The 26,915-nt window shown below is 31.0% G+C and overlaps 1 protein-coding gene across 3 annotated transcripts; it reads right to left on the bottom strand.

The window, feature by feature from the left end:
- Positions 1-334: 334 nt before the first annotated feature.
- On the bottom strand, positions 335-25,531 carry LOC111703561 (uncharacterized). 3 transcript variants are annotated; one of them, XM_023475540.1, is made up of 35 exons: positions 24,859-25,531; positions 24,051-24,516; positions 23,658-23,734; positions 23,101-23,192; positions 22,892-22,959; positions 22,420-22,469; positions 20,161-20,248; positions 19,797-19,864; positions 19,311-19,392; positions 19,197-19,234; positions 19,045-19,126; positions 17,880-17,991; positions 15,380-15,423; positions 14,674-14,774; positions 12,460-12,582; positions 12,180-12,254; positions 11,491-11,547; positions 10,672-10,702; positions 9,662-9,797; positions 9,433-9,524; positions 7,961-8,049; positions 7,726-7,790; positions 7,273-7,340; positions 6,699-6,752; positions 6,518-6,594; positions 5,990-6,043; positions 4,610-4,691; positions 4,261-4,326; positions 3,741-3,856; positions 3,206-3,278; positions 2,893-2,996; positions 1,927-1,969; positions 1,338-1,414; positions 704-776; positions 335-499 (listed from the first exon to the last, which is right to left on the bottom strand). In XM_023475540.1, the coding sequence occupies exons 1-35, from the start codon at positions 24,873-24,875 to the stop codon at positions 350-352; spliced, it is 3,090 nt and encodes a 1,029-aa protein (XP_023331308.1). In that variant the 5' UTR covers positions 24,876-25,531; the 3' UTR covers positions 335-349. The 3 variants fall into 3 exon arrangements, with proteins under 3 accessions (XP_023331308.1, XP_023331306.1, XP_023331307.1); XM_023475538.1 differs by having other exon boundaries at positions 9,662-9,792; positions 10,667-10,702; positions 24,859-25,530; XM_023475539.1 differs by having other exon boundaries at positions 9,662-9,792; positions 10,667-10,702; positions 15,380-15,432; positions 17,889-17,991; positions 24,859-25,530.
- Between the last annotated feature and the right edge of the window lie 1,384 nt (positions 25,532-26,915).

Raw genomic sequence — 26,915 nt, 5'->3', positions numbered from 1 at the left:
TAACCTGAACTATCTGAGAGGAAACTAACCTGAACTATCTGAGAGGAGACTAAGCTGAACTATCTGAGAGGAGAATAACCTGAACTATTTGAGAGGAAACTAACCTGAACTATCTGAGAGGAAATTAACCTGAACTATCTGAGAGGAAACTAACCTGAACTATCTGAGAGGAAACTAACCTGAACTATCTGAGAGGAGACTAAGCTGAACTATCTGAGAGGAGAATAACCTGAACTATCTGAGAGGGGAGTAACCTGAACTATCTGAGAGGAAACTAACCTGAACTATCTGAAAGGAAACTAACCTGAACTTTCTGAAAGGAAACTAACCTGAACTATCTTAGAGGAGACTAACCTGAACTATCTGAGAGGAAACAAACCTGAACTATCTGAGAGGAGAACCCGAACCCTAGTAGAACGATGAACTCTACGAAGTAAAGAATATCGAATGCAGTTTGCCGGATAAATGTTGATACATGAAGACCAGGTGTTTGAGTCTCCTAATCAACGAGGAAATCCATCGAATTTTGAATAGTGTAAAACTAAAATAACGATAATTAAGTCTAGTTTTATTTGGATTTCATGCATTTTCAGAAAAGTTTTAAAAAATTCGCAATTGAAGTTAAAGTGATTCAATACACAACATTTTTCTGTGAAAACAAATTTTGTTAATTGATTAAAATATTCAATGAGTTGATGAATTCCTTGCAGTGGTCTGGTCCTAAACCATCAGCATCAGATACAAAGGCTTTCCCAGTACTAGGCATCTCATCCATTCTGGATGCAAATACTTTCCAATATTTTCCAATATTTTCCAATACTTTCCAATACTTTCCAATACTTTCCAATACTTTGCAATACTTTCCAATACTTTTCAATACTTTCCAATATTTTCCAATACTTTCCAATACTTTCCAATACTTTCCAATACTTTCCAATACTTTCCAAAACTTTCCAATACTCTCCAATACCAACCAATACCAACCAATACTTTTTGATACTTTTAATACTTTCCAATACTTTCCAGTACTTTTAAACACCAATCAATACTTTCTGATCTATTTAATACTTGCCAATACATTCCAATACTTTCCAATACTTTCCAATACTAACCAATACTTTCCTATACTTTTTAATACTTTTCAATACTTTAAAAATGTTCAATACTTTGCAATTTTTTCCAATCCTTTCCAATCCTTTCCAATCCTTTCCAATTCTTTTCAATACTTTCCAATCCTTTCCAATCGTTTTCAAATATTTTCAAATTTTTTTCAATACTTTCCAATATTTTCCAATACGTTCAAATACTTTCAAAAATTGGATTGATAAAAAGTATCCCTGAGATAGTTATGAAAGTATATTGTGGCAAATCCATTCATCATCACGTTGTGGAAAAACTTCAAATACTTTCCCTCCTAGAATAATAATTCTAATAGTAATGAAAAAAAATAATTTCTCATGAAAATATTAATAATAATATTGCAAATAATCAAAATGACGATGAAAATAATATGCATAATTAACAACAATATATCTAACAATAAAGATGATTAGAATAGAAATGACAATAGTATACTAAAATTAAGAACGATGAAAACGTCAAAAATAAAAATAATACAAATAATAATGAAAATAATGACAATGATGATGGACATGATTTTGATTATTATGACAATAAAAATAATAATTAAGATGATGCTTAACATTATAGTAGTGAAAATAATGATAATAATGATGATAATGATAGTAATGATAAAAATGATGATAATGATAATAATGATAATAAGGATAATAATGATAGTAATGATAATAATGATAATAATGATAATAATGATAATAATGATAATAATGATAATAATGATAGTAATGATAATAATGATAATAATGATTATAATGATAATAATAATAACGATAGGAATTATATTACCTTGAGATAAAACAGATCCTCCGAGAACATTGTGTGCAGAATACTAAAAATTTCGCATTTTTAATCTAAAAACATTCATAAAACACGTCTGCAATAATAAGCATAGTGTCATGACATTGAGAACCAGAAAACAGTGGAATATCGTCGTATATTTGTTTCTTGATTATGAAATGTAGATTTTTTTTATTTGCAACTGACCAATTTATAAAGCTCTGAACATTTTTATCTGTGACAATTGCAAATTACAAAACCCTTAGCGACATATCTCAAGTGAAAGGAGTAACCCAGACGACAATCATTCCCTAGTTTAAGCTGAAGATCGAAACATGAAAGACGTTAGATGGCTAGTCTAGTCTAATACCTGGAGACTAGCATATGGAGTAGAACAAAGACGACTAAAGGATAGAGGTTTCCAGTACCACAGTATAGTTTAATACCTGGAGACTCGGCTATGGAGTAGAACGAAGACGACTAAAGGATAGAGGTTTCCAGGACCACAGTATAGTTTAATACCTGAAGACTAGCATATGGAGTAGAACAAAGACGACTAGAGGATAGAGTTTCCAGGACCACAGTATAGTTTAATACCTGGAGACTAGCATATGGTGTAGAACAAAGACAACTAGAGAATAGAGGTGTCCAGGACCACAGTATAGTTTAATACCTGGAGACTAGCATATGGAGTAGAACAAAGACGACTAGAGGATAGAGTTTCCAGGACCACAGTATAGTTTAATACCTGGAGACAAGTCTATCGAGTAGAAAGAGACGACTAGAGGATAGAGGTTTCCAGTACCACAGTATAGTTTAATACCTGGAGACTAGCATATGGAGTAGAACAAAGACGACTATAGGATAGAGGTTTCCAGTACCACAGTATAGTTTAATACCTGGAGACTAGCATATGGAGTAGAACGAAGACGACTAAAGGATAGAGGTTTCCAGGACCACAGTATAGTTTAATACCTGGAGACTAACATATGAAGTAGAACGAAGACGACTAACGGATACAGGTTTCCAGGACCCCAGTACAGCGCAAACAATTGGAAAGCTAACAGACGGGCAGATATCTGAGATCAGCATAAAACTTAACAATTTAAAGTTGAAGAGTTTGAAAAGTATTCATGATGAAGAATTTAAAGAGTTAGGTAATCTGGCAAACAGAATAATATCTAAAACGTTGAATGGTTTAAGTAAGATCTCCCTTAAAGGGAATTGTCTAAAGAATTTCTTTCAAAATTTATATAAAATTTTAATTTATGATTGAAAAGTTAGATTCCTGCATGAACATGTAGAAAAACATCGTAACCCTGCTGCAAGGAGACACCGTTATATCCAGTAACATATTCTTCCTAAATATATAATACGTTATTCTGTTTACTATAATCTGTGTCATGTCTCCTCTAATCCTGTATTCTGTGTATTTTGTTCTGTATCTTATATCCTGTATCCAGTATATCCTGTATTCTGTATTGAGTATCCTGTATACATATATTCTTTATCCTTTATCCTGTATCCTGTTTTCTGTATCCTGCATCCTGTATTCTGTGTTCTGTATCCTGTAACCTGTGTTCTTTATCCTGTGTTCTGTATCCCATGTTCTGTATCCTGTGTTCTGTATTCTGTGTTCTGTATCCTGTGTTCTGTATCCTGTGTTCTGAATTCTGTGTTCTGTATCCTGTGTTCCGTATCCTGTGTTCTGTATTCTGTGTTCTGTATCCTGTGTTCTGTATTCTGTGTTCTGTATCCTGTGTTCTGTATTCTGTGTTCTGTATTCTGTGTTCTGTATTCTGTGTTCTGTATCCTGTATCCACCTGACTGAATGATACTCTGAGTAGCACCAGGCGAGGCTGACCATCGAGGTTCCAATGGATAGAAGCTGGGCAGCCTCTACTGTTGTAAACTGGAGGCTGATGGATACCTTCCCATCCTGCAGAACCATGAGTATATATACAAAACTATTCTTTATTTCTTAAACGTTTTTAAATTCTAATTTATAGGATAATTTCAATGGTATGTCCGATACATAACAGTACCCTTTTAATCTTGGTCTTATCAAGGAGAACATTGATATCCTGATTCTTTTTTTTTTCAGAAAATTGAGTGCCCAGAAAACCCAACTGTACACTGTATCCTCGAGTTTCCCTGAAATCAATTTTTAGCTGTTATAAAAAGGATATCTATGTCTGTGTTGGTGAGATAAAGGTTAAAAGGGACCAATTTGAATCAAACATGCCAATTTATAAATGGAGGGTAACTTGAAAATACACCTATATTACCTGTCTCAATTTGTCTAGTGTAATCTACTTCAAACTAATGATTTAAATTTCGAACCTGATAATCAAACATCTTTCCCAGTTTGCCCGCGATATCGATGATGTTTGGAAAGATAATATATCCCTGAAAGAAAAATATCCAATTTTCATAATTGAGATCTTTACAAAAAGTTTTTCAAAAAATATTAAGAATCTGATTTTACAATGAACATTTTTGGTAAAAAATGAGATCTTATGTTGTTCCAAAAAAAATTGGATCAACGAATTATACTGTGAAATAAAAAAATGAAAAATTGTATTATAATTTCTACTTAAAAAATAGTCCAATGCATAGAACGTTCATGCCATTAATGATTAATCCCGAAATTGAGAAAAATAATTTGAAAATTGTAAACTTGGAAATTTTCCTGGATAATTGGTTCAAAAGCTGATTCCACGTTGACTTCTATTAGTTCACCTCGAGACGCAGTTAAATCACTTCGACGCTTCCTAAATAACAGATTGGATAGTTAGCTTGTTAGTTAGATAGTTAGTTAGTTAGTTAGGTAGTTAGCTAGTTAGATAGCTAGTTAGTTAGATGGTTAGTAAGTTCTATATTTAGTTAGTTAGATAGAATGTTAGTTATATGGTTAGTTATTTATGTAGTTCGCTAGTTATAAAGCTAATTAGTTAGATAGCTAGTTGGTTAGATGGTTAGTTAGTTAGATAGTTAGTTAGTTAGATAGCTCGTTAGTTAGATAGTTAGTTAATTAGATAGTTAGACAGTTAGCGAGTTAGTTAGCTAGTTAGTTAGTTAACTAGTTAGATAGCTAGTTAGTTAGTTAGCTAGTTAGATAGCTAGTTATATTGATGGTTAATTAGTTAGATAGCTAGTTAGATACTTGGCCAGTTAGAAAGTTAGTTAGTTAGATGGTTAGATAGTTAGATAGCTAGTTAGATAGTTAGTTAGCTAATTAGATAGGAAGCTATGTACTTAGATAGCTATTTAGTTAGATGGTTATTTAGTTAGATAGTTATTTAGTTTAAAATCATATATTTAGCTAGAAAGCGTTTTAGTAGGTTAGTTAGTTATTCATGCTTTTGATTCGTTGGCTAGTTAGTTGGTTAAGGATAATTAATCAGTTAATTAGATAGATAGCTTTATTTAGATAATTAGTTATTTTTTTTTAATTAGTTATTTATTTTAATTATTAGTAGGTTATTTATTTATTTAGAAAATTAGTTAGTTATCTAGATAATTAGTTATTAGTTTTTAGGATATTCAGTTATTTATTTTAAGTATTATTTAGTTATTTGGATAATTATCTATTTATTTAGAAAATTAGTTAGTTACCTAGATAACTAGTAATTAGTTTTTAGGATATTCAGTTATTTCTTTTAATTATTATTTAGTTATTTGGATAATTATCTATTTATTTAGAAAATTAGTTAGTTATCTAGATAACTAGTAATTAGTTTTTAGGATATTCAGTTATTTCTTTTAATTATTATTTAGTTATTTGGATAATTATGTTAAAGTTATTTACATGACCCAAGAGAAGGATTTTAGATGCTCAAAATTACAAAAATTTATTTCCAACATTTTTGATTATTGTAAAATTTTGAAAATGCGCGAAAAAATATTTTAGAATCTGCGATTTATTTGTTATTGTTTTATATTGTGCTCACAGATAGAGCCAAAATTAAAAGTTGAAATAGAAGATGGGCACGAAGCGCCCTAAAAGCATATATTGATAGATAGATAGATAGATATATAGATAGATGAATAGGTAAGTTTATTATTCTACCTGATTCTAGCATCTACTCTTCTGTTTCCTATCGATGTCTCGTATATCCCGTCCCTGCTCAGTTCAGCAAAAATTAAATCTCAAATTGTAATTTCAATTCAATACAACTTTTTTGTCTATGAAGATTCCAATTTATAAGTTATAAACCGAATTGCTATTCATGTAAAACTAATTACATAATGCTATAATATGGTTTGATATTTGTTGTGTACATGTCAGAAAATTACTTTAAACTCTAGTTATTCTAATAAATGTATAAACTCTTTTGCATAAGATAAAATCGCACCCTGATCTCTAATAGTTCTCCTTAAATCTATTTAATTGAAATGTTTTGTTATCATTATTAAAATCAGTTAGGAAAAATAGTCATAACAGCCAAGAGCTATTTTCCACCTAATTGCTTTATACTTGTACTGTTAATATAATTGTAAACTCGTTCTGTAACACAGATACATGTATTTTAGCAATAAACTTTATCTTATCTTATCTTATCTTATCTATCTAATTTCAAAAATATTTGTCGCTTTCCTGTAGAACTTGAAGAGTGCTGTTATTGGTTGCCAGAAAACAACAACAACAAAGGTGACACTCAGTACACCGAAAAACTAAATATTAAAATTGAATAATCTTTAGATCAATCCTGCTGATTAAATCACTCGCAAAAAATTTGAAAAAATATAACAAAAGAAAAAAGATTATTCAAATTTTCCTTGAATACGGCGGCAAAAAATTGGAACGGCGATTTAAGTTTTTGATGGATCTCCTGAAAGGTATCTTTTTTTTTAAATATGTAGACTTCAAACCTAAATTGATTTTAATTTTCGTTGAAATAATTTTTTTTTAAATCTGATGATTTTATACCGATCTTAATTGTAAATTTTCTGATTAAAAGTTGTAATATCCTGCAATTTTGTAACGTAAAATAAACTTTGTATTCTGTAGGTCTGAAGGTCTGTTTAGAAGTATTGAATTCCGAATAAGTTTAGCCAATATTACCCAGAGGTAGGTAGGGGTGTGTCTAATGAATTAATGGAACGGTTTCCACTTTCAAGATTTATAAAGTTTTAAAAGATTTAAGCTTGAGGATTATATAGACTCTGGAGGATTAATTATCAACAAAACCTTAGAGGTTCTGTCAACTACAGAAAACTATAAAACCATTCAGAACAGATTACGTTGAACCATTAACTTAAAAAGGAAGAAATCAAGTCAGGCAAATTTATTGAACTTAAATAGAGGGTCGTTGAAAAATATTTTTTTCCAAAATTTATAAAAAAGGTTTCCTTGAGTGATGAAACCAGTTTTCTGCGTAGAGTCGTAACTTCATACTTCTCAGTTAAGGTTAGAAACTCTACATTAAAGATAGATATTCTAAGTTTTAGATTTGAACAATTTCCATTGAATATATAAAAAGAAACAGATGTCTTGACTACTCCGACAAGCAATTAACTGTTTGCAAAGTAAACTTTTAAAAAATAATTATGAAAAAGTTAAAGTTTTCTATAATTAGAAAATTTAAGTAAACTCTAGAAACGTTCTAATTCTTAGCCAAACAAAACAAAAATTAAATTCTAAACTGCGAACAAGATTGCTAGGAACGAAATTACACTAAAAAAGAAAGCTAGCTTATATTTCCTGAATATTTGTAAACAATTAATTCTAGCAAATACATTATCTAAACTTATGTTTCCAGCAATTATCTGCATAGATCCTAAAATTATCTATCTTATTTATCCCTGTTAGGTAGAAGAGTATAGGCAGGAGTAGGAAGGTTAGAGTATACCCTAGACGAGCCTCAGAACTAAACAATATAAAAAACATCTTAAAATATGAAGAAACATGTTCTACTGAACCAGTGTAACCACAATGTAATGAATGTCGTCTTTGTATTTTCTTTTACTTAGAAATAATCGATTTGTCGAAAGTTGAAAACCAGCAAAATATTTTATTAGGCCAAGCTTTAACACAGACCTGAAGCAGGACTCGAAGCAGTGAATTGTGTCCTGACTTGTGTTGAAGTTTGTCGAGTTAAAGTCTTTTTTACACTCTTCACACTTTTCCTAGATAGATTGATAGATAGATAGATAGATAGATATATAGATAGATAGATAGATAGAAAGATGGATATATAGATAGATAGATAGATAGATAGATAGATAGATAGATAGATAAATAGATAGATAGATAGATAGATAGATAGATAGATAGATAGATAGATAGATAGATAGATAGATAGATAAATAGATTTCTGCCGAGTGTTTAACAACTTTTGAAATCCCACGGGCAAAGCCGATTGAACTTTAGTTTTCACTTTCATGCATATAATCAGATATACAGGGTATTATTCTAATCTTGTCAATTTTGATTCTTCTCTAATACAGGGAAAAAAGGCATTTATATTTTTGTTTAAAAAAAGAATTAGATGACTATTTCAAAAGATATTAAAATTGTTCCCACCCTTATTCTCCAAACAAAGAGTCGCTCTTTTCGTGAAGTTTTTAGCGGCCAGACATCGGTTCAACTTCCAAATAATGCTCCGATATTTTAGAAATGTTGATACAACCTAGGCCTATAAATTGAGAGGATTCCCTGACAACTACAGTCAGATCAGCCGAAAAATGAAGCTGTAACTTGCTCATACTTGCTCATATTGTATACACTTAAACCCAATGACCAAGAGAGCACTGTGTGTTAAGCCCGTTTTTTTAACACTGTGCCCTCAATTAGCTGATATTTCCAGTGTACTCGTTTCATAGGCAAGGCTAGGCTGTGGTAAAAAAATCTAAATTTTTCTAAATTTTCTAAGGTTTAAAGTGAGAAAATATGAGAATTGAATTCTGTACTAAGTTGGCCAAAAGATGCGTTGTTTATTGAGTTTTTTTTTGCGAATTCTTAAAAATTCAGTTACCTCCCATAATAAGCATTCCATATCTACTTTCAAAACGGTAATATCACAAAAAAATGAAAAAGATTATTAAAGTTTCAAAATTGACAAGATTAGAAAACCTGCAGGAACAGTGACCGAGGTTTATAGAGGTCCCTCAACTAACTAAAGCCGGTTAAAATCCTGAATCAGTGATTCAGAGTTAAAGATTTATGAGTATTTAAGTAACTGATTGGAGGGTGAATCGATGATTCAGGATTTGAACCGGAGGGGGTAGTTTAACTCATGAAGTCCGGTCCCGGAAATAATTAATAAAAACATTTATGATAAATTAAATCAGGAACGGAATTTAATGTATTGGCGAGAGCTCGCTTAACAACCTAGCGCAGGTTCAAATCCTAAATATCCTATTCAAAGTTAAAGATTCATAAGGGGTTGAATCAGTGATTCAGGATTCGAACCGGCGCCGGTAGGTAATTCAGGAACCTCTCCAATTAATTATATTCGGTCTCAGAGACTTAAAATTAATTTTTGAGATTAAAATTAGAAAACTACTTACATAAGACATCTGAACATATGAGTCATTATTATACTGATGATAGTATTCAACAGTTAGCAGGGAATCAAAAAATATATCACCAAAAGTTAAACCTAAAAATTATTAATCTATTAATTAAATTTGAGAAAAGATTTCTTAAAAAAAACTTAAATTCTCTGAAAGGATCTTATTTGACAGATATTTTTTAAAACTGAAATATTAGAGAAAATATTTCCAAAATGTATTTTACCTATAGTAGGTGTGAGCCAGGTACAAAACAGGGTTGCCCAAATTTTAAATTTTTTCGAAAATGAATTCGAGTTTTCCAGATCGTTTAGTTCATTAATTATATGGAAGGCGGACAGAGAGCTTTCTAACTGTCTGGATACAATAGAGATTTAACTTAATCCAGATTTATGCAGAGAAATTGACTTTTTGACTTAAAATCAGATTTTTAATTCTATATCTTTGAAACCCGGATGTCATGAATTCTGCTAGATTAAAAAGTCTAAATTTCAAATATCAAAGATGTACACTATCAGGTTGCAAGGATAGAAGGATTAGAAAGTTTGAGTTTGTGGCAAAAACTCTGTTCATTTAGTAAAACCAAATCATCACTTTTCCCAGAAGGGGTTGTATATAAAATTAATCATGTATTCATATTGTAATCAAAAATTATAGTTCTATTAATATGTTTATTAAATAAATCTATCGCTTCTCCGAAGCCAAATAATTTTCCATCAAATTGGAAGATGTTTTTCAAATAAGTTGTTTGTAAATGTTTCAGAGTAGTTTTCAGGCGAATCTGTTAAAAAAAAAAATATTTCTATATTAATTAATTACAAGTTACCTTTACTAAATCAGAAAATACTTAAGTCTTTGCCACAAACTCTGATTTTCTAATACTTATATCTTTGCAACCCAAAGTTGTAGACATTAGATATTTCAAACTATGAAATCTGTTAGATCATTTGGTTTAAGTTAGAAATATCAAAAGTTTTAAATGTCAGGTTGCAAAGATATAGGATATAGAAAATTAGGATGTGTGGCAAAGACTCAATTCCCTTGTTAGAAATAACTTGTATTAGTTAATGTTCTTTTATATTTCAAACTTTGAATATGGCTTTATCAAATTTTCAAAAGGTTATCAGGTTGCAAAGCTATAGAGAAAACAAAATTTTTTCCACATTTTTTCCTCGACAATATCCTAAAAGTATATTTCTTGATAATATTTTTATTTAAAATCTCATGTTTCCTGGAAAGACACTGTTCTGTTTTAAGAATATCTCGCCTCAACAAAACAAAATATAACATTTATGAAGGGACTGATTGCAAAATTTAGAGTGACTCACTTTTGAAGAAAATATTTTCTTTGATTAAAACTCATTTAAACAGTAGCTTGATAATTCGTTATAAAAGCCAACACACTCTACTTAAAGTTTTGAACCAAGCTAAACACATTTTTACGGTGTTACCCATTTCAAATAAATAAATTCAAATAAACAGACAGACAGCTACAAACAGAGATTACTACTTTATATATATTCTAGCTTTGGAACCCAGCATTGTCCATGGAAACTTAACTTTCTTTTAAAAAGTAAACTCACTCAGCTTGGAACTTTAAACCCAATATAAGAACATTCCCGTGGTTCATCCACGTTTCCCTATTAAAAATTGAGGCAAATCGGTCAAGGGGTTTATGAGTTATGATGAAAGAGAACTGCGAGTTCATGTTTATGATAGAAGAGAACTGATGACTCACCACGAAATCTAATTTCTTAAAATCTTTAAAACCAGAGTTGGTGTAAACCTTGGTCTAGCAGGCCTGGGGTTCCTTGTTCCTTAGTTCCTTAGTTCCTAAGTTTCTTAGTTTCTTAGTTCCTTAGTTCCTTAGCTCCTTAGTTCCTTAGTTCCTTAGTTCCTTAGTTCCTTAGTTCCTTAGTTCCCTAGTTCCTTACGTCCCTAGTTCCTTAGTTCCTTAGTAAAAAAGGTTACAAAATATTTAAGGGATAGAAAATTAGAATTGGTTATGAAGCATCAGCTCCATTTTCCCAGAAACTCAAATTATATTTTTTATTCCTGTGGCAGCCATATTCTTTTTTCAGCACAATTGGTAAACTCTCCGCTAGATATACTCTGAAATAAGAATTGGTAAACTCTCCGCTATATATACTCTGGAATAAGAATTGGTAAACTCTCCGCTAGATATACTCTGAAATAAGAATTGGTAAACTCTCCGCTAGATATACTCTGAAATAAGAATTCGTAAACTCTCCGCTATATATACTCTGAAATAAGAATTTTTAGATTTAAGTAATTTAGACTATTTGCCTTATTTGAACAAACACACACTTCATACTTAAAGAATATGAACGTTTTAGTGACAAAATCTAATACATTTTTTACAAGCAAATTAAATTGAATTTAAATTAAGAATGCATTCTAGATCATACCTATCAAAATAATCCAATCTTAAATAAGAAATATTTTCTTTAAGAAATGGAAAATGTTGAAGACATCAAACAGCTGACAAAAATTAGATTATATACTGAACTTTGTGTTTAAAGAAAAGAGGAAAAAAGATAAAAGAGTATATAATATCGTTTTTGAAGAAAGGGAAGAAATTATAAAGATTGAGATAAGAATAACATGTTTTTACTCTGATCTAAACACCTACAAACTAAATAAACTGATAGTAAGACCCAAATAATCAACATGCATTGCACTATCAAAATACTTTTTAAAATTTCACTTCTTGTAAAAAATACCTGTTAACTTCTATGATGGCGAGGAGGGTTTGACCTTCAATATTTCTATGCTGGAGAACCCCGTGGGTCACGTGACTAAAAGTTAAAAAAATGTAAAAATAAAGACAGTTTATTTCTGATATTTTTTAAAAAATTCAGTGTATGTTTACATACATGAATACATTACACGTTATACTGCATGAAGAAAGGTGGTTAACTTTCTAATAAAAGGAAGTGTCGTCTTCCTAAACTGTAGTTTATTGGTTCCTCTGTATTCTATGAGTAATTAAGATCTACTTACCCATAAGTGACTCTATTAACCAGGAGCTCTCTCAGAGCATCATCATTAGCATGTTTAGCCAGCTCCATCAGTAGGTTAGACTTAGTCTCACTGTTCCTGTAGCTGAATATATGATGCTCCTCTCTAAACATAAATATATATCTGAATATATGATGCTCCTCTCTAAACATAAATATATATCTGAATATATGATGCTCCTCTCTAAACATAAATATATATTCGAATATATGATGCTCCTCTCTAAACATAAATATATATCTGAATATATGATGCTCCTCTCTAAACATAAATATATATCTGAATATATGATGCTCCTCTCCAAACATAAATATATATCTGAATATATGATGCTCCTCTCTAAACATATATATCTCTGAATATCTGATGAGGAGCTCTAAACATAAATATATATCTGAATAAAATGCTTCTCTTATAATATTTCTTCATTTTACCAGGGTGAAAATGGTTGAATTCTATCAATTTTCCTAATGGGTTCTGTTGCTGTAAACCGCAATAAACAATTTTACAGAGACGCCAATAAATAATTTTTAAAGTTGAAACGTGAATATTACATCCATCCTTATAATTCAAAGCTTTAAGATAATCGGACATGCCACAATATAAATGGAAGGTCACTTGAAGATACTTCTACAGTCCTTTAAGGGCTAAGATATTTTTCATGCAATAATAGTATTTTCTTTTCATACTTGAAAATAAAAACAAATAAAATCAAAAGTTGATTTAGATTTTTGATGTTATCTTTCTCTAAAAGGTCCCCATTTGTTCGTCTTTATTGTTTTCTGCTTTGATTAAAATAAAAAGAACAACAAAAAAATTTTAAAAAAATGTTCTTCTTATTTCACTTTAAAGTTTAAACAATTAGCAGGAGTCCATAAAACAAGAAATCACTAAAATTATGAAAATGTGAAAAAAACCGAAAAACCAAAACGAAAAGATGAAAATATGTTGGAACTCTGGAAACTATATTTGGAACGGCGAAGGTCAGATTTTTCTAATGCAATAGCGCTAATCTACAAATGCAACACCTAAAATATCCATTGCGGAAACTTTAGATTTAAAGTTAGTGGTCTCTTATTGGTCGAGAGAAATTCGAACTGGTAGGATCTTTAAAGATATCTAAACCAAATAGATTTAATCCGTCGGACTACTGAAGAACAGGATCAGTACTTTCTGACAAAAGATTAATAAAACAAAAGATTAACAAAACAAAAGAATAACAAAACAAAAGATTAACAAAACAAAAGATCAACAAAACAAAAGATTAATAAAACAAAAGATTAACAAAACAAAAGATTAACAAAACAAAAGATTAACAAAACAAAAGATTAACAAAACAAATGTTCCCATCTCAGAATTTTAAAAATATAAGATTTGAGAATAGAGTTAGAAACATAAAGCAGATTAGATAGGACTGAATTAAACTAAGTTTCATAAAGAACAAAGCAGGAAGATATTTGAATTGAATTAAATTCTTTAAATATTTTAGAGTTTTGTGTATAAGCTTGATATTAAATCAACCAAGCATTTAACAAAAAGAACGCAGCATCTATTTTCTACACCCTGTAATACATCACATTGTTACTGACTCTGATCTCTCCCTGCAACCTGCCACCTCTTCTACATATATAATATGAACCGATTAAAACAACCTACCCTGGTAAGGTGGCTCCAAGACATGGGAAGTTATAATCTCTTTATGCTTGTAGTTAAACAAAAATATAAATGCAATGTATGTAATTAGTTGATTATACTCTTCTACATTTTAATCAATTTCAATTTTATCGCATATTACTGTGTATTCAATCTATATTCGCTTATTGCACGCTTTTCTATATAATGAACCTCTTCGCTCTTGTATATAGATATGTATGTATATGCATTAATATATATATGTTGGACCGAATGAGCTGAATTTTTTGAGGGAACCCATGGGTGCCCGGGGAGTGACATAGGCTAAACAAATTTCGACATTTTTTTTCTTCAAAATTCCCTCTGATGCTCCCCCTAGAAAATGTATAAACGTTGAATGCAATGCAAAAGTCTGGAGGAGAAAATGAAGCTCTCCTTTATCTATGATAGGGCGGCAACTGTTTACAATGAAATAAACGTTTATAACGTATTAAATTGCTTTGATTTAATTAAAGTATTTTTTAATGATTTCAACAGGGGTTGATAAATACATTCAACCTTTACCTGAAGAACTGTTGATTTACTGTAGAAAGTTCTCGAATAATATCACTGATTGATTTAGAGTTTACAGCTCCAGGATTCTGCTCCAGTATTTGACAGATTATCTGAGCAAATCAATTCATAAATTCATAAATTCATCAATTCATCAATTCATCAATTCATCAATTCATCAATTTAACAATTCATCAATTCATCAATTTAACAATTCATCAATTCATCAATTCATCAATTCATCAATTCATCAATTCATCAAATCATCAATTCATCAATGCATCCATGCATCAATTCATCAATTCATCAATTCACCTATTCATCAATTCATCAATTAATCAATTCATCAATTCATCAATGCATTGATGGATCAATGCATCAATTCATCAATTCATTAATTCATTAATTCATAAATTCATAAATTCATCAATTCATCAATTCATCAATTCATCAATTCATCAATTCATCAATTCATCAATTCATCAATTCATCAATTCATCAATTCATCAATTCATCAATTCATTAATTCATCAATTCATTGATTCATCAATTTATAAATTCATCAATTCATCAATTTATCAATTTATCAATTCATCAATTCACCTATTCATCAATTCATTAATTCATCAATTCTTTAATTCATTAATTCATTAATTCATCAATTCATCAATTCATCAATTCATCAATTCATCAATTTATCAATTTATGAAACTGATTCCTTGTAAATTCCTTCTGATTGTGCGTTGAATCGTTCATAATAATCTATGAATAAACCATCAAAACCATAAAATCTATAATCTATATCTTTGTCACGTATTCTTACATTCATATCATATCATTTATATCATAACTTCGTTGTTACAAAAATGTATTCGTTTTTTGGATTTAGTAAAGTGTATCTAAACTAGTGAAACTGAAGGTTTTTATATACGGCTTTAGATCATTTTAAAGTTTTATGTAGAAATAAATTCTAACTCATGTAAAAGTTATTTAATGTTCAAGTTTTTTGATACACAAGGTATATTGTTTATTAATCCGAGTTCCCATATTTTAATTCTATATTTTTAATTGAATATGTTTTCATGAAAAACATATTCAGTTGTGAATAACAGGTGCTGTAATCTATAAAAAACATCTGGAGGATTATTGTTTTTCTTCATAAAATCTAAATAATACAACAAGACATTCGTATATATGTTCCTTATAGCTGGCCAAATGGCAGGACTGAATGGGCTTTAATTTGTTGAGGGAACCCATGGGTACCCGGGGGGGGGGGGGGTAACATAAAAATCTAAAATTTGAATTTTTAAAAAAATCTAGATTTTTTCCAAAAATTTTAATTTTATTTTTTTTGTTCTATTCAGCTAGTAGTACATAAAAAGAAATCCTAAAGAAAAGGTACAGAGGTACACTTCAAACCTTTGAATGCGTAATAATGCGGGACTTATTCTTGTTTCTCTTGAAAAGAGATAACTCCTGTCAATATTATTCCGTGTCGCTTCTTCATAAATCCGCAAGTAATTGTAAAAACTTCAAGGACCTTCCATTTACAGAGGAACATTCTATGATTCCAGATATAAAATGGCACCTTTTAAAAGCATAGGGGTACGGTTGTGAATTGGAAATGCCACTCTTTATTTAAAAAGTAACTTGAAATAAAGTCCCTTTATGAAGGTATAAAGTTTAGGATGTATAAAGTAATCTTTTCTTGATTAATATGATTATATATTAAACAGTTGTGACTGGGTTAGACCAAAATATTTTCTCAACAGAAATTAAATAATTTGATTGATAGTGTTAAATTCTAGTTTTTAGACAAACATCCCTGTTTCCTCCCGACCTCCATATTATAGTTTTATAAAAGAGATTGTTAACTCAGCAACCTAAACCCTTCATCCTCAGATAACACGTTTTCAAAAGAAATCCGAGACACCAAGGACCAAGGACCAAGGACCAAGGACCAAGGACCAAGGACCAAGGACCAAGGACCAAGGACCAAGGACCAAGGACCAAGGACCAAGGACCAATTTTCTAATCTTATTCTTTCATTTTATTTTCTTCTTTTCTCAGTTTAATATAAATCCTTAATATAAAGATCGTAAAATTTAAACATTTAAGGAAGAAACGTGTGTTTTTAAATCTGTGGATTTAACGCTAAGCCGGGTTTTATCCACTTCGATATAGTTTAGACGTTGAATAATCTTTTCAATCATGTCTTAATCATCTTCTGGTGGATTTCCATATTATTTCAGAATTTCCTGGGTTCACTATTATTTTCCAGAAAGGAATTGAGTCTTTGCCACAAACTCAAATTTTCAAATGCCAATATCTAAGGTTTAAGACTTTGGGTTGCAAAGATATAGGGATTAGAAAATCAGAGATTGTGACTAAGACTCAATTCCTTTCATGATCAAATTCTAGAAATTCCAAGATTCCATGATAAAATTTCAGAAATTTTAAGATTTCATGATAAAATTCCAGAAATTTTAAGATTTTATGATTAAATTTCGGAAATTCTAAGAGTTCATGATTAAATTACAGAAATTCTAGGAGGTCATGATTAAATTATAGATTTTTTTACCACAGATCTAAATATTCCAATCCCTACATTTGTGCAATCTTTTATATATCAAATTAAGACTATTTAATCTAATGGAATTTACAGTTTGAAATATCAAAGATCTACGCCATCAGGTGGAAAAATTCTGCTCATTTTCTATCCCAAAATTTTACTCCATGAAGGTTTTCACCTTGATCTTGATATTTAACAAAATAAGTTCAGTAGAATCCCCGGGTGAACTTGAAGCAAATTTCCCCCTCTATTTGATAAATTGTAAGAGAACCTGAGCTTGTTTAATGGTTGAACACTATTCAGTGGAGAAAGCAACAAACACAGCAGACACAAACAAGAAAAAAACAAGAAAAAACAAGAATAATAAAAATAGTATGATCAAACATTTAAATCTTGTATAAAACGCAGAAATGAATAGTAATTGAACTAAATTTAATTGAACTACACCAACGCCATAAACGCTGGAGTTATTTTATTAAAAGTTGAAAATCTACAATTTTTACGTTTAAAACATCTTTGGATGGTTATTATTGGTTATTGGTTAGACCAATAGAATAAACTACAACATACCTTGAACACATTACAGGGGACGGAATATTGTGGAAAAGACGTATGTTAAAGTTAAAAAATTTATTTTGATGGTTTCCTATAAATATCTGAAAGAAGATCTGCCTGGTTTCCAGGAACACCTCGTGGTTCTTCATCAGAAGGGTGAACACGGTGTCCTTGTGCCTGTTCTGGTTTAGTATCGTCACCTCCTAAAAAAACAAATACCGATTTAAAAAAATGAAACGCACTGTCCGAAGGTTTTCGACCGGAAAAAGGTTCAATCTTTATTTAAAAGACCTTAGAAAGGCTCGACCTATATCTAAAAGACCGGAGAAAGGTTCGAACCATATCTGAAAGACCGGAGAAAGGCTCGACCTGTATCTAAAAGACCGGAGAAAGGTTTGGTCTATATCTAAAAGACCGGAGAAAGGTTCGAACTATATCTGAAAGACCGGAGAAAGGCTCGACCTGAATCTAAAAGACCGGAGGAAGGTTTGATCTATAACTAAAAGACCGGAGAAAGGTTTGATCTATATCTAAAAGACCGCAGAAAAGTTCGAACTTTATCTAAAAGACCGGAGAAAGGTTTGATATATATCTAAAAGACCGGAAAAAGGTTCAATCTTTATTTAAAAGACCTTAGAAAGGCTCGACCTATATCTAAAAGACCGGAGAAAGGTTTGATCTAGATCTAAAAGACCGGAGAAAGGCTTGACCTATATGTAAAAGACCGGACAAAGGTTGGATTTATATCTAAAAGACCGGAGAAAGGTTCAAACTATATCTGAAAGACCGGAGAACGGCTCGACCTATATCTAAAAGACCGGAAAAAGGTTGGATTTATATCTAAAAGACCGGAGAAAGGTTCAAACTATATCTGAAAGACCGGAGAACGACTCGACATATATCTAAAAGACCGGCGAAAGAATCCACCTATACATATAAACCGATGAAAGTTATGATTGCAATAAATTAATCATTAGAAGTAAATACATATTTGTAACCTTTATGATCTTTCTGTTATATTTACAACGCAATAATAAATCATAAGATTAAAGATAAGATAGAAAACTCAGCAATTGTACAGTTTGCTTAAAAAGCTGAACTGCTGTTTTTTAATGACACTGATGCTTAAATGTCGTCTTCCCATTCTACAGGTTCTTGGGTGGCAGTGTATCCTGATGAACCTGGTCTACCTGTAAAGATGTATCCTGATGAACCTGGTCTACCTGTAAAGATGTATCCTGATGAACCTGGTCTACCTGTAAAGATGTATCCTGATGAACCTGGTCTAGCACGAGACAAAGAAGAAAATTAAGGATTTCATTTCTGTTCTCAGACGCACTAAACATCAGAAAAAAATATAAAACATAATTTTTCCAAATTAACAATTTCTATTATTTTTCAAAAATACCTGAAGGCACTTAACATTGGCGTCTGATCAAATTTATCCTAAAAACAAAAACTTTTTTTTCTCTTTTCTTTTAAGACAAGAAATAAAAAACTATTATTCTGCAGAAACTATTACCTTAGATTTTAGAGCCAAATAAAGGGCTTTATCATTCTTGTGTTCAAGACAAAGGTCACGAAGTACGTCAAGCTTTCCCTCTCTGTACAAGCAAAAATGATTTCATATGTAGGATATTTAAAGCATGACAAAGAAAAAATATAAAAAACGAGGCTGTACGTCTTCGAACTTTTTATAACGTGGTCTATCTATATACCTTTCTTATGTCCTAAAAATTGACGAAGATTTTGATATTAAGTCAATTTTTATTTATTAGATAACTTGAGATATTTTGCAATTTTGCAATATCTCCGTAAATTTTGAAGATATAAAAATTGAAGACCACATTTCAAAAATCTCAAAATCAGGATTGTTCGATATACAATGTTTAACTGGAATAATGCAATAACATGTGTTTATGAAAAAAGCCAAATATAGATTCGTCACACAATTCCCATGTTTATTTGGACACCCTTTATAGAATAACTTTTTGTTTTGTAATTCTACCTGGCTAGGAAATGCAGTACGTTTTCCTCTGTATCTGTATTGTATGGAACATGAATACTGGAAGGGTCCTAAAAGTATGTACAGTGTAAAATCTCTATTGCAGTACTATGATGCACAGTTTATATTGCGCTCTTTAAAAAAACTATATCAATAACTTGTGGAATTAAATATTTTAAATAGTTTTTTTCCAAAATATTTACCTTTTTTTCATTTTATAAATTTTATCATAGATTAAAAAGGAGGAAAGAGAACATATGTTTATTCATCCCTACACAAATTATTTTCTATTTCTATCTTTTCTGGAAAACTTTATTGGAATTAATTAAGGAAATTGGAGAGTGATTAATATAATTAAAAGAATTACCTTTCGCCATTTAGCGAGGAAATCACTTTTAGTTACGAAAGTTCCGTCGGCCTCATCTATACCATAAGAGGGATAGGATACAAAGTTTCTAATTAAATATATCTTGGTTTTCAAAATAAGGAGTGTTTGGGTACAGAACACTTTCTAGAGATAAGAATATCCAGAGAGATCTTACAATCAAAACCAATGCATACATTACTATTCAAAACCAACATACAAAACAAAAAGTTTAAATTACAAAGAAAGATATATATAATAAAATATGATTAATATGATCTTAATTTTGATATGCATGAAAGTGTGTAAAATTCAACCAATCAGAAAACCCAAAGGCGGGAAATTTTGCTCACAATCAATTAGAGAACTCTTATTGGTCGGAACCACCCGGCAGATATATCAAAAATATTAACAAGAAAATCAGAAGTGCTTACAGGGAATATTGAGGTTAAGCGAACGGGATTGAGTGTATCCAACATAATATTGAAGTTAAACAACGGGATTAAGGGTATCCAACATAATATTGAGGTTAAACAACGGGATTGAGGGTATCCTACACAATATTGAGGTTAAACAACGGGATTGAGGGTATCCTACACAATATTGAGGTTAAACAACGGGATTGAGGGTAATATTGAGGTTAAACAACGGGATTGAGGGTATCCTACATAATATTGAGGTTAAACAACGGGATTGAGGGTATCTAACACAATATTGAGGTTAAACAACGGGATTGAGTGTATCCAACATAATATTGAGGTTAAACAACGGGATTAAGGGTATCCAACAAAATATTGAGGTTAAACAACGGGATTGAGGGTATCCTACATAATATTGAGGTTTAACAACGGGATTGGGGGTATCAAACACAATATTGAGGTTAAACAACGGAATTGAGGGTATCCTACACAATATTGAGGTTAAACAACGGGATTGAGGGTATCCTACACAATATTGAGGTTAAACAACGGGATTGAGGGTATCCTACATAATATTGATGTTAAACAACGGAGGGTATCCTACACAATATTGAGGTTAAACAACGGGATTGAGGGTATCCTACATAATATTGATGTTAAACAACGGTGTTTTGAAATTAGGCATTTGATCTATTCCCATTTTACTATATAGAATATGTACATTTCCAATTGCTACGCGCACGCACGTATGTATGCTTGGATCCTGAGTATAGCTACAGTAAGGCTTAAACCAACCATGGACGCTGATGTAAACTTACTTTGATTTCTTTCTTAATAGATGACATTCTTGTAAGTAATTATATGAAATCATTATAAAAATTGTTCTTATCAATATTATATTGTTGCTATAATACTTCAATCTATTTCAGTTAAACATCCAAACTCTCTTCAAACAAGTAACAACATCTGAATAAAGAATTAAAGAAAACACAGTTTATATAGTGAGAGTAGTTTGAAACCGGTCATTCTAAAGAAATCAATACAAACGGGATTGAGGGTATCCAACACAATGGTTTTCAGCTTAGGACATAGGAATCATCGTGAGGGAAGGATATTATACTCAGATTAATCTACCACTGGAAACTCCGGTTCATTTAAAGTACTGGGCCAACTTTTAATCAGCTAGAGTAAGCTGTGCAGTACAAACACAGACAAAATAATAGTAAAGTTTATGGGCTACAGGAGTTTCATGGTTTTGAAATTTATTTTCTCAAAAACTAATTTAAAATTCAATTTAGAAAGTGCTAATAAAATCAAATTGACCACGTTTTACTCCGAGATGAAAATAAAACTGAATAAAAGGAATTAAAAGGTGGGTAAAATGTAGGCGCACTATGAATATGAAAAAGGTAAGAATATGGTGAACAAATATATTATTGAGAAATATAAATTGAGATTTAACTTTAAAAAACACCAACCTCCATGATATTTTTATAATTTGTAAAGGAGTATCTCTGATAGGTAACTGGACATTTAGCCTTCGTTACAAACCCAAATTTTCTAATCCCTATATCTATGCAAACAGATGAAATAAACCTTTGATTTTCAAACTTCGAACATTTGATCTAACAAAATTAGTAATTAGAAATATCTTAGGACATTGGGTTGCAAAGATATAGGGTTTAAAAATAAGAGTTTGAGGCAAAGACTAAACTCCTTTGACGACATCTACCATACATTCTTAATAGATAAAAGTTTTGACTCATTTGAGCATAATTATTACGTTATGATGAAGTTTTAAGTTTTGAAAAAAGTATTTATAATTTTGACAAGATAAACATTCCTGATGCTTCGGTGTCTTTGATGGAATCCAAGCAGTTTCTCGTTTATATCCTGTGTACAGTGTACATGAATATATCATAATATACTGTGTACAGTGTACAAAAATATATACAATATAATATCCTGTACAGTGTACATAAATATATGATAATATCCTGCACAGTGTACATAAATCTGTAAAAATGTATATTGTACAATTATACAAAAATGTTATCTAATTTTCTGTCAGTATATCTGTGTTTCTGTCTGTTTATATTCATATATGTAAATAGCTGTCTGTAAATTTGTCTGTGTATATGAGTTTCTTTCTTCATATATCTGTGTTTGTATCTATATATCTGTGATTATATCTGTATAGTTATGTTGTGTCTATATCTATATATCTGTTTTATCTGTGTATATCTATATATCTGTATAGTTATGTTGTGTCTATATCTATATATCTGTTTTATCTGTGTATATCTATATCTCACCTGTTTTAGAATCCTACTAATCGAACTCTTCCTTCGATCTCCATCATACAGAGGATTGATTTCAATACCTGAATAAATCAATCAATCACGTTTTCAATCAATTAATCGATCAATCACTAAATCACTTTATCAATCAAATAATCGAAAAATTAAAACAATCACTTAATCAATTAATCAATTAATTAATCAATCAATTAACCAATAACAACCTGAATATCTTGCTGAGTTTCTGTTTTCTGTATCAGTAGATCGAGTAGTTTCTAGTGAGTCTCTGCTGGTAGATAACTCCCCTTCAATCTCACTAAATATAATGTTAAATGTTTGGCTGTCCGATCATAACTCATGAACCCTGGGACCGATTTGCCCAAAATTTTGATTGGGGAACTCTATGGACAGGGGCAGGCAGATGGCTATTATACTTGAGGCCTGGATGCTAAAAGTGCATAAATGAACCCCAAGGTATTTATTTTTGATTTTAAAAATCAACTAAAGAGAATCAGAATAAAAAATCAGGAGAGTCCCAGAAATGGGGCTGTTCCTTCTGGGACAATGTAAGAAAAATCAAGGCAAAGCTGGGTTTCTGAGCTAAATGTATATTGTACTGTTTTAGAAGGAATAAAACATTTTATAAAGAAGAAGCGTATGATATACATCTTACCCCATTGTTTATTAAACAATTACTGGATTTTCTTCTAATTTCTCGGATTTACATGTTTTAAAATCTCAAATTGGCAGTTTTATATTTGATATGAAATCTATCCTCTACCTGGCCTGTTCACTGATAACATCCTGTACTAACGATCTTTCACCTCCAACACTGTTTATCCCTCCATCAAGACCATCCTAAGAAAAATCAAACAATGATTAAACAAGAATCAAACAATGATAAAACAAGAATCAAACAATGATCAAACAAGAATCAAACAATGATGAAATAAGAATCAAACAATGATAAAGCAAGAATCAAACAATGATCAAACAAGAATCAAACAATGATAAATCAAGGATTAAACAATGATAAATCAAGGATTAAACAATGATCAAACAAGAATCAAACAATGATCAAACAAGAATCAAACAATGATCAAACAAGAATCAAACAATGATAGAACAAGAATGAAATTATGATTAAAGTCTCATCTATTCTGGAAAACCCTACCTCTGAGCTAGAAAATCCATGTTGTCTCCTCTTTCCTCGCCTGCTCCCACCTCCTATTCCTCGACCCCATACACCCTTCCTTTCCACCCCACCCCATAATCCACCCCTCTCCCCCTCCACCTCCTCTCGTGGTTTCCCTTCTCCATCTCCTTCCTGTCTCCTGGGACCAATCATCCTCCCCGTTTCATCTTGTTCTCCTGGGGTCTGCTCGGCCTCTTCTCCGAGCACTCTACTTTCATGTATTCCTCCTGATTTTTCAAATCTTTGTTTTTCTCCATCTTCACCTCTTCCTGCTTGACGTGCCTCTCCTGTTCGTCCTTGATCAGCTGCTCCTTTGGATCCTCCAACTCCTGCTCCTACTCCAGCTCCTGGTGCACCTTCTACTGGTTCAGGAACTTCTGTATGTGTATCATCACCTGTATTCTCCCGAATACGACCAAATCTATTCGAATCCGAATCCTTTCCGCTAAAAATAAAAATCTAAGTTAAAGCAAAAATTCAAAATTGGTATAATAACCCAACATTTTTTATAAACTCAGTAATCAAAACAGTATTTTTAAAATCAAAGTATTCCATTGTTAATAGTTATAAAAAACGATTTAGTATTTTCAATGCAAAATGCAGTATTTATGAAATCATTTTTTACATTTCAGGAATATAAAATTTCAATTTTAGGCAGCGCAAATTGCAACATGATTTGTTACTCTTTAATTTTAAATCAAATTTTTAATATCTTTGACCAATGAGATTGCAAGGAGAATGAGACGAACTATGTCTTATCTCCTTTTTCCTAGCTCATTGAAAATACCTGTTGGGTTGACTCATTTATTTTTGCTTTTCTGTCACCGTCCGGAAGAAACAGGAAAATTTCATTTTATTTCTAGAAAAAAAGTAAAATTCAAATGTTATGCATTATGCATTATGTAATTTCAGCAACACTGTGTCAATAAGTTGCAACACTCTGTAAATAATTTGCAAAGAAACTTTTCAAAGTTTAAACTTTTTTTCTTAGAAACGAAGAGTTACAAAGACGAAGAGTTGGAGATCGTTATTAACTGTTTTTAAACATTTAGGATTTATAGGCTTTCAGCAAACTTCAGAAAAACTTAAAGGTTTGTTATAATTACACGATCTTCACTCTGAACGAAGACTTAATCCTGAACGATTGGTATCTGGATTTGAGTGAAGCCTCCTAAAAGCTTAAAAGCTATCTAACAAACGATGTCCAACTCTTTAAAGATGCGAACGTTAGTTTTATATAATAATATCCTGATTCCTAGTATTGGCTTAAATACAGATTACGTTATCTTGCACTTTTAGAAAACCTTACTTGACATTAAAATAAAGGAACTGAGTCTTTGCCACAAACACAAATTTTCAGATCCCTATATTTTGCCAACCAGGTGGTGTTAACATTAAATATTTCAAATTTTAGATTATTTGATCACACAGAATCCACAGTTTGAAATATCTTAGGTCTATGACACCGGATTGCCAAGATATAGGGATTAAAAAAAAAGAGTTTGTGGAAAAGACTCAATTTTCACGTTATATTGATATCTTACATAATAATTATGTTCTTTAATTTCACACAATCTAACTATAAAAAAGAGAACTCTATTCTCAGCAGTACTATAAATTCCATAGTCCAAAATACTTGAATTTAATATGAATCTTGGAAAGGAAAAATGAAAAAATGTATCCGCAAACTAAAGAATTTTCTTAACTAAAATACAAATGTATTAACATGCCACTATCGTACAATAGTTTTTTGTAAAAATAATATGAACAATTTTGTATCATTGAAGTAATCTCGATACGGAGATAATAAACATCTAGATCTTAAAAAGATATCTTACATACAATTTCTCTTACTGAAGAGCTATATAGAAGAACAACAATGTAATCTTATAAATTAGCTTTTCTTTTACAAAATTAAAACTAGAGGAGCTACGAGGTCTACAAGTCGCACAAGTAATGTATCCTGAATTTTACCTTGTCCTCGTGTCTAGTGGAGTGTGAAATTACAATTGATTTAGAAAATACATATTTTACCTACAGTCGAAACTGATTGAATATAAATGTTTTTATCTCGAACACTTGTTGAATAAAATCAATTTATTTATAACTCCGAAATATGATCTGTATTCTGAACAGTGTAAACGTATCAAAATAAATAGTTTAGATGCTCAACGATGAACAGTTAGGAGAATTATCCACCAGCTATCAAGACCGAACATACTTTTAATTGTCGTCAGACCTTTGCCCTTTGTTGGACCTTACCACCCCATTTACATTTTCGTAACCCTTAGGACCAGATTTAATAAAAAGTGAAAAGTATTGAATCACTTCTCTTTGAGCCTAAACAGAGAATTGATTAATTATCAATTGCTACTATATTGGTCCCAAATTATAAATATTAGCTAACGTTGTGGGATTATTCAAGATTAATCCTGATTTTCGCGTCAGAATGTGTTTAGCTTAGTTCAGAGTGGTTGAGTTCAAGCATGCCTAAGCATATATTAAAATATGTTAGGAAGGTCATAGGATCAGCTACCCACATTAAGTAATTCAAAAATTATCTCTAATTTTGAATTGTTTTTTAGAGATTTGTTTCTTATCAAAGTAAAATAGACTCTTGACAAGGTTGAATATTTTACAAATTTCAAATGACGAATTTAATGAATTTGAGCCGCGTCTCAAATCCGCCAAAAACATTAAATCTTGACACATTGAATACAATTTTAAGTGGAACCAATCACATTTCAGCCGCGGCTTAAGTTTAATCTGCGGCTCAAATTCTTTAAATTTGGCCTCGATCAGGACCCTTAAGGTCGGTCATCGTATTTTTGAAAAGATACTTGA

The sequence above is a fragment of the Eurytemora carolleeae genome, unplaced genomic scaffold (genome assembly GCF_000591075.1).
Source record: "Eurytemora carolleeae unplaced genomic scaffold, Eaff_2.0 scaffold563, whole genome shotgun sequence".
Taxonomy (NCBI): domain Eukaryota; kingdom Metazoa; phylum Arthropoda; class Copepoda; order Calanoida; family Temoridae; genus Eurytemora; species Eurytemora carolleeae.
The sequence above is the reverse complement of the archived record's forward strand: the minus strand, read 5'-3'. Positions and strand labels throughout refer to the sequence as shown.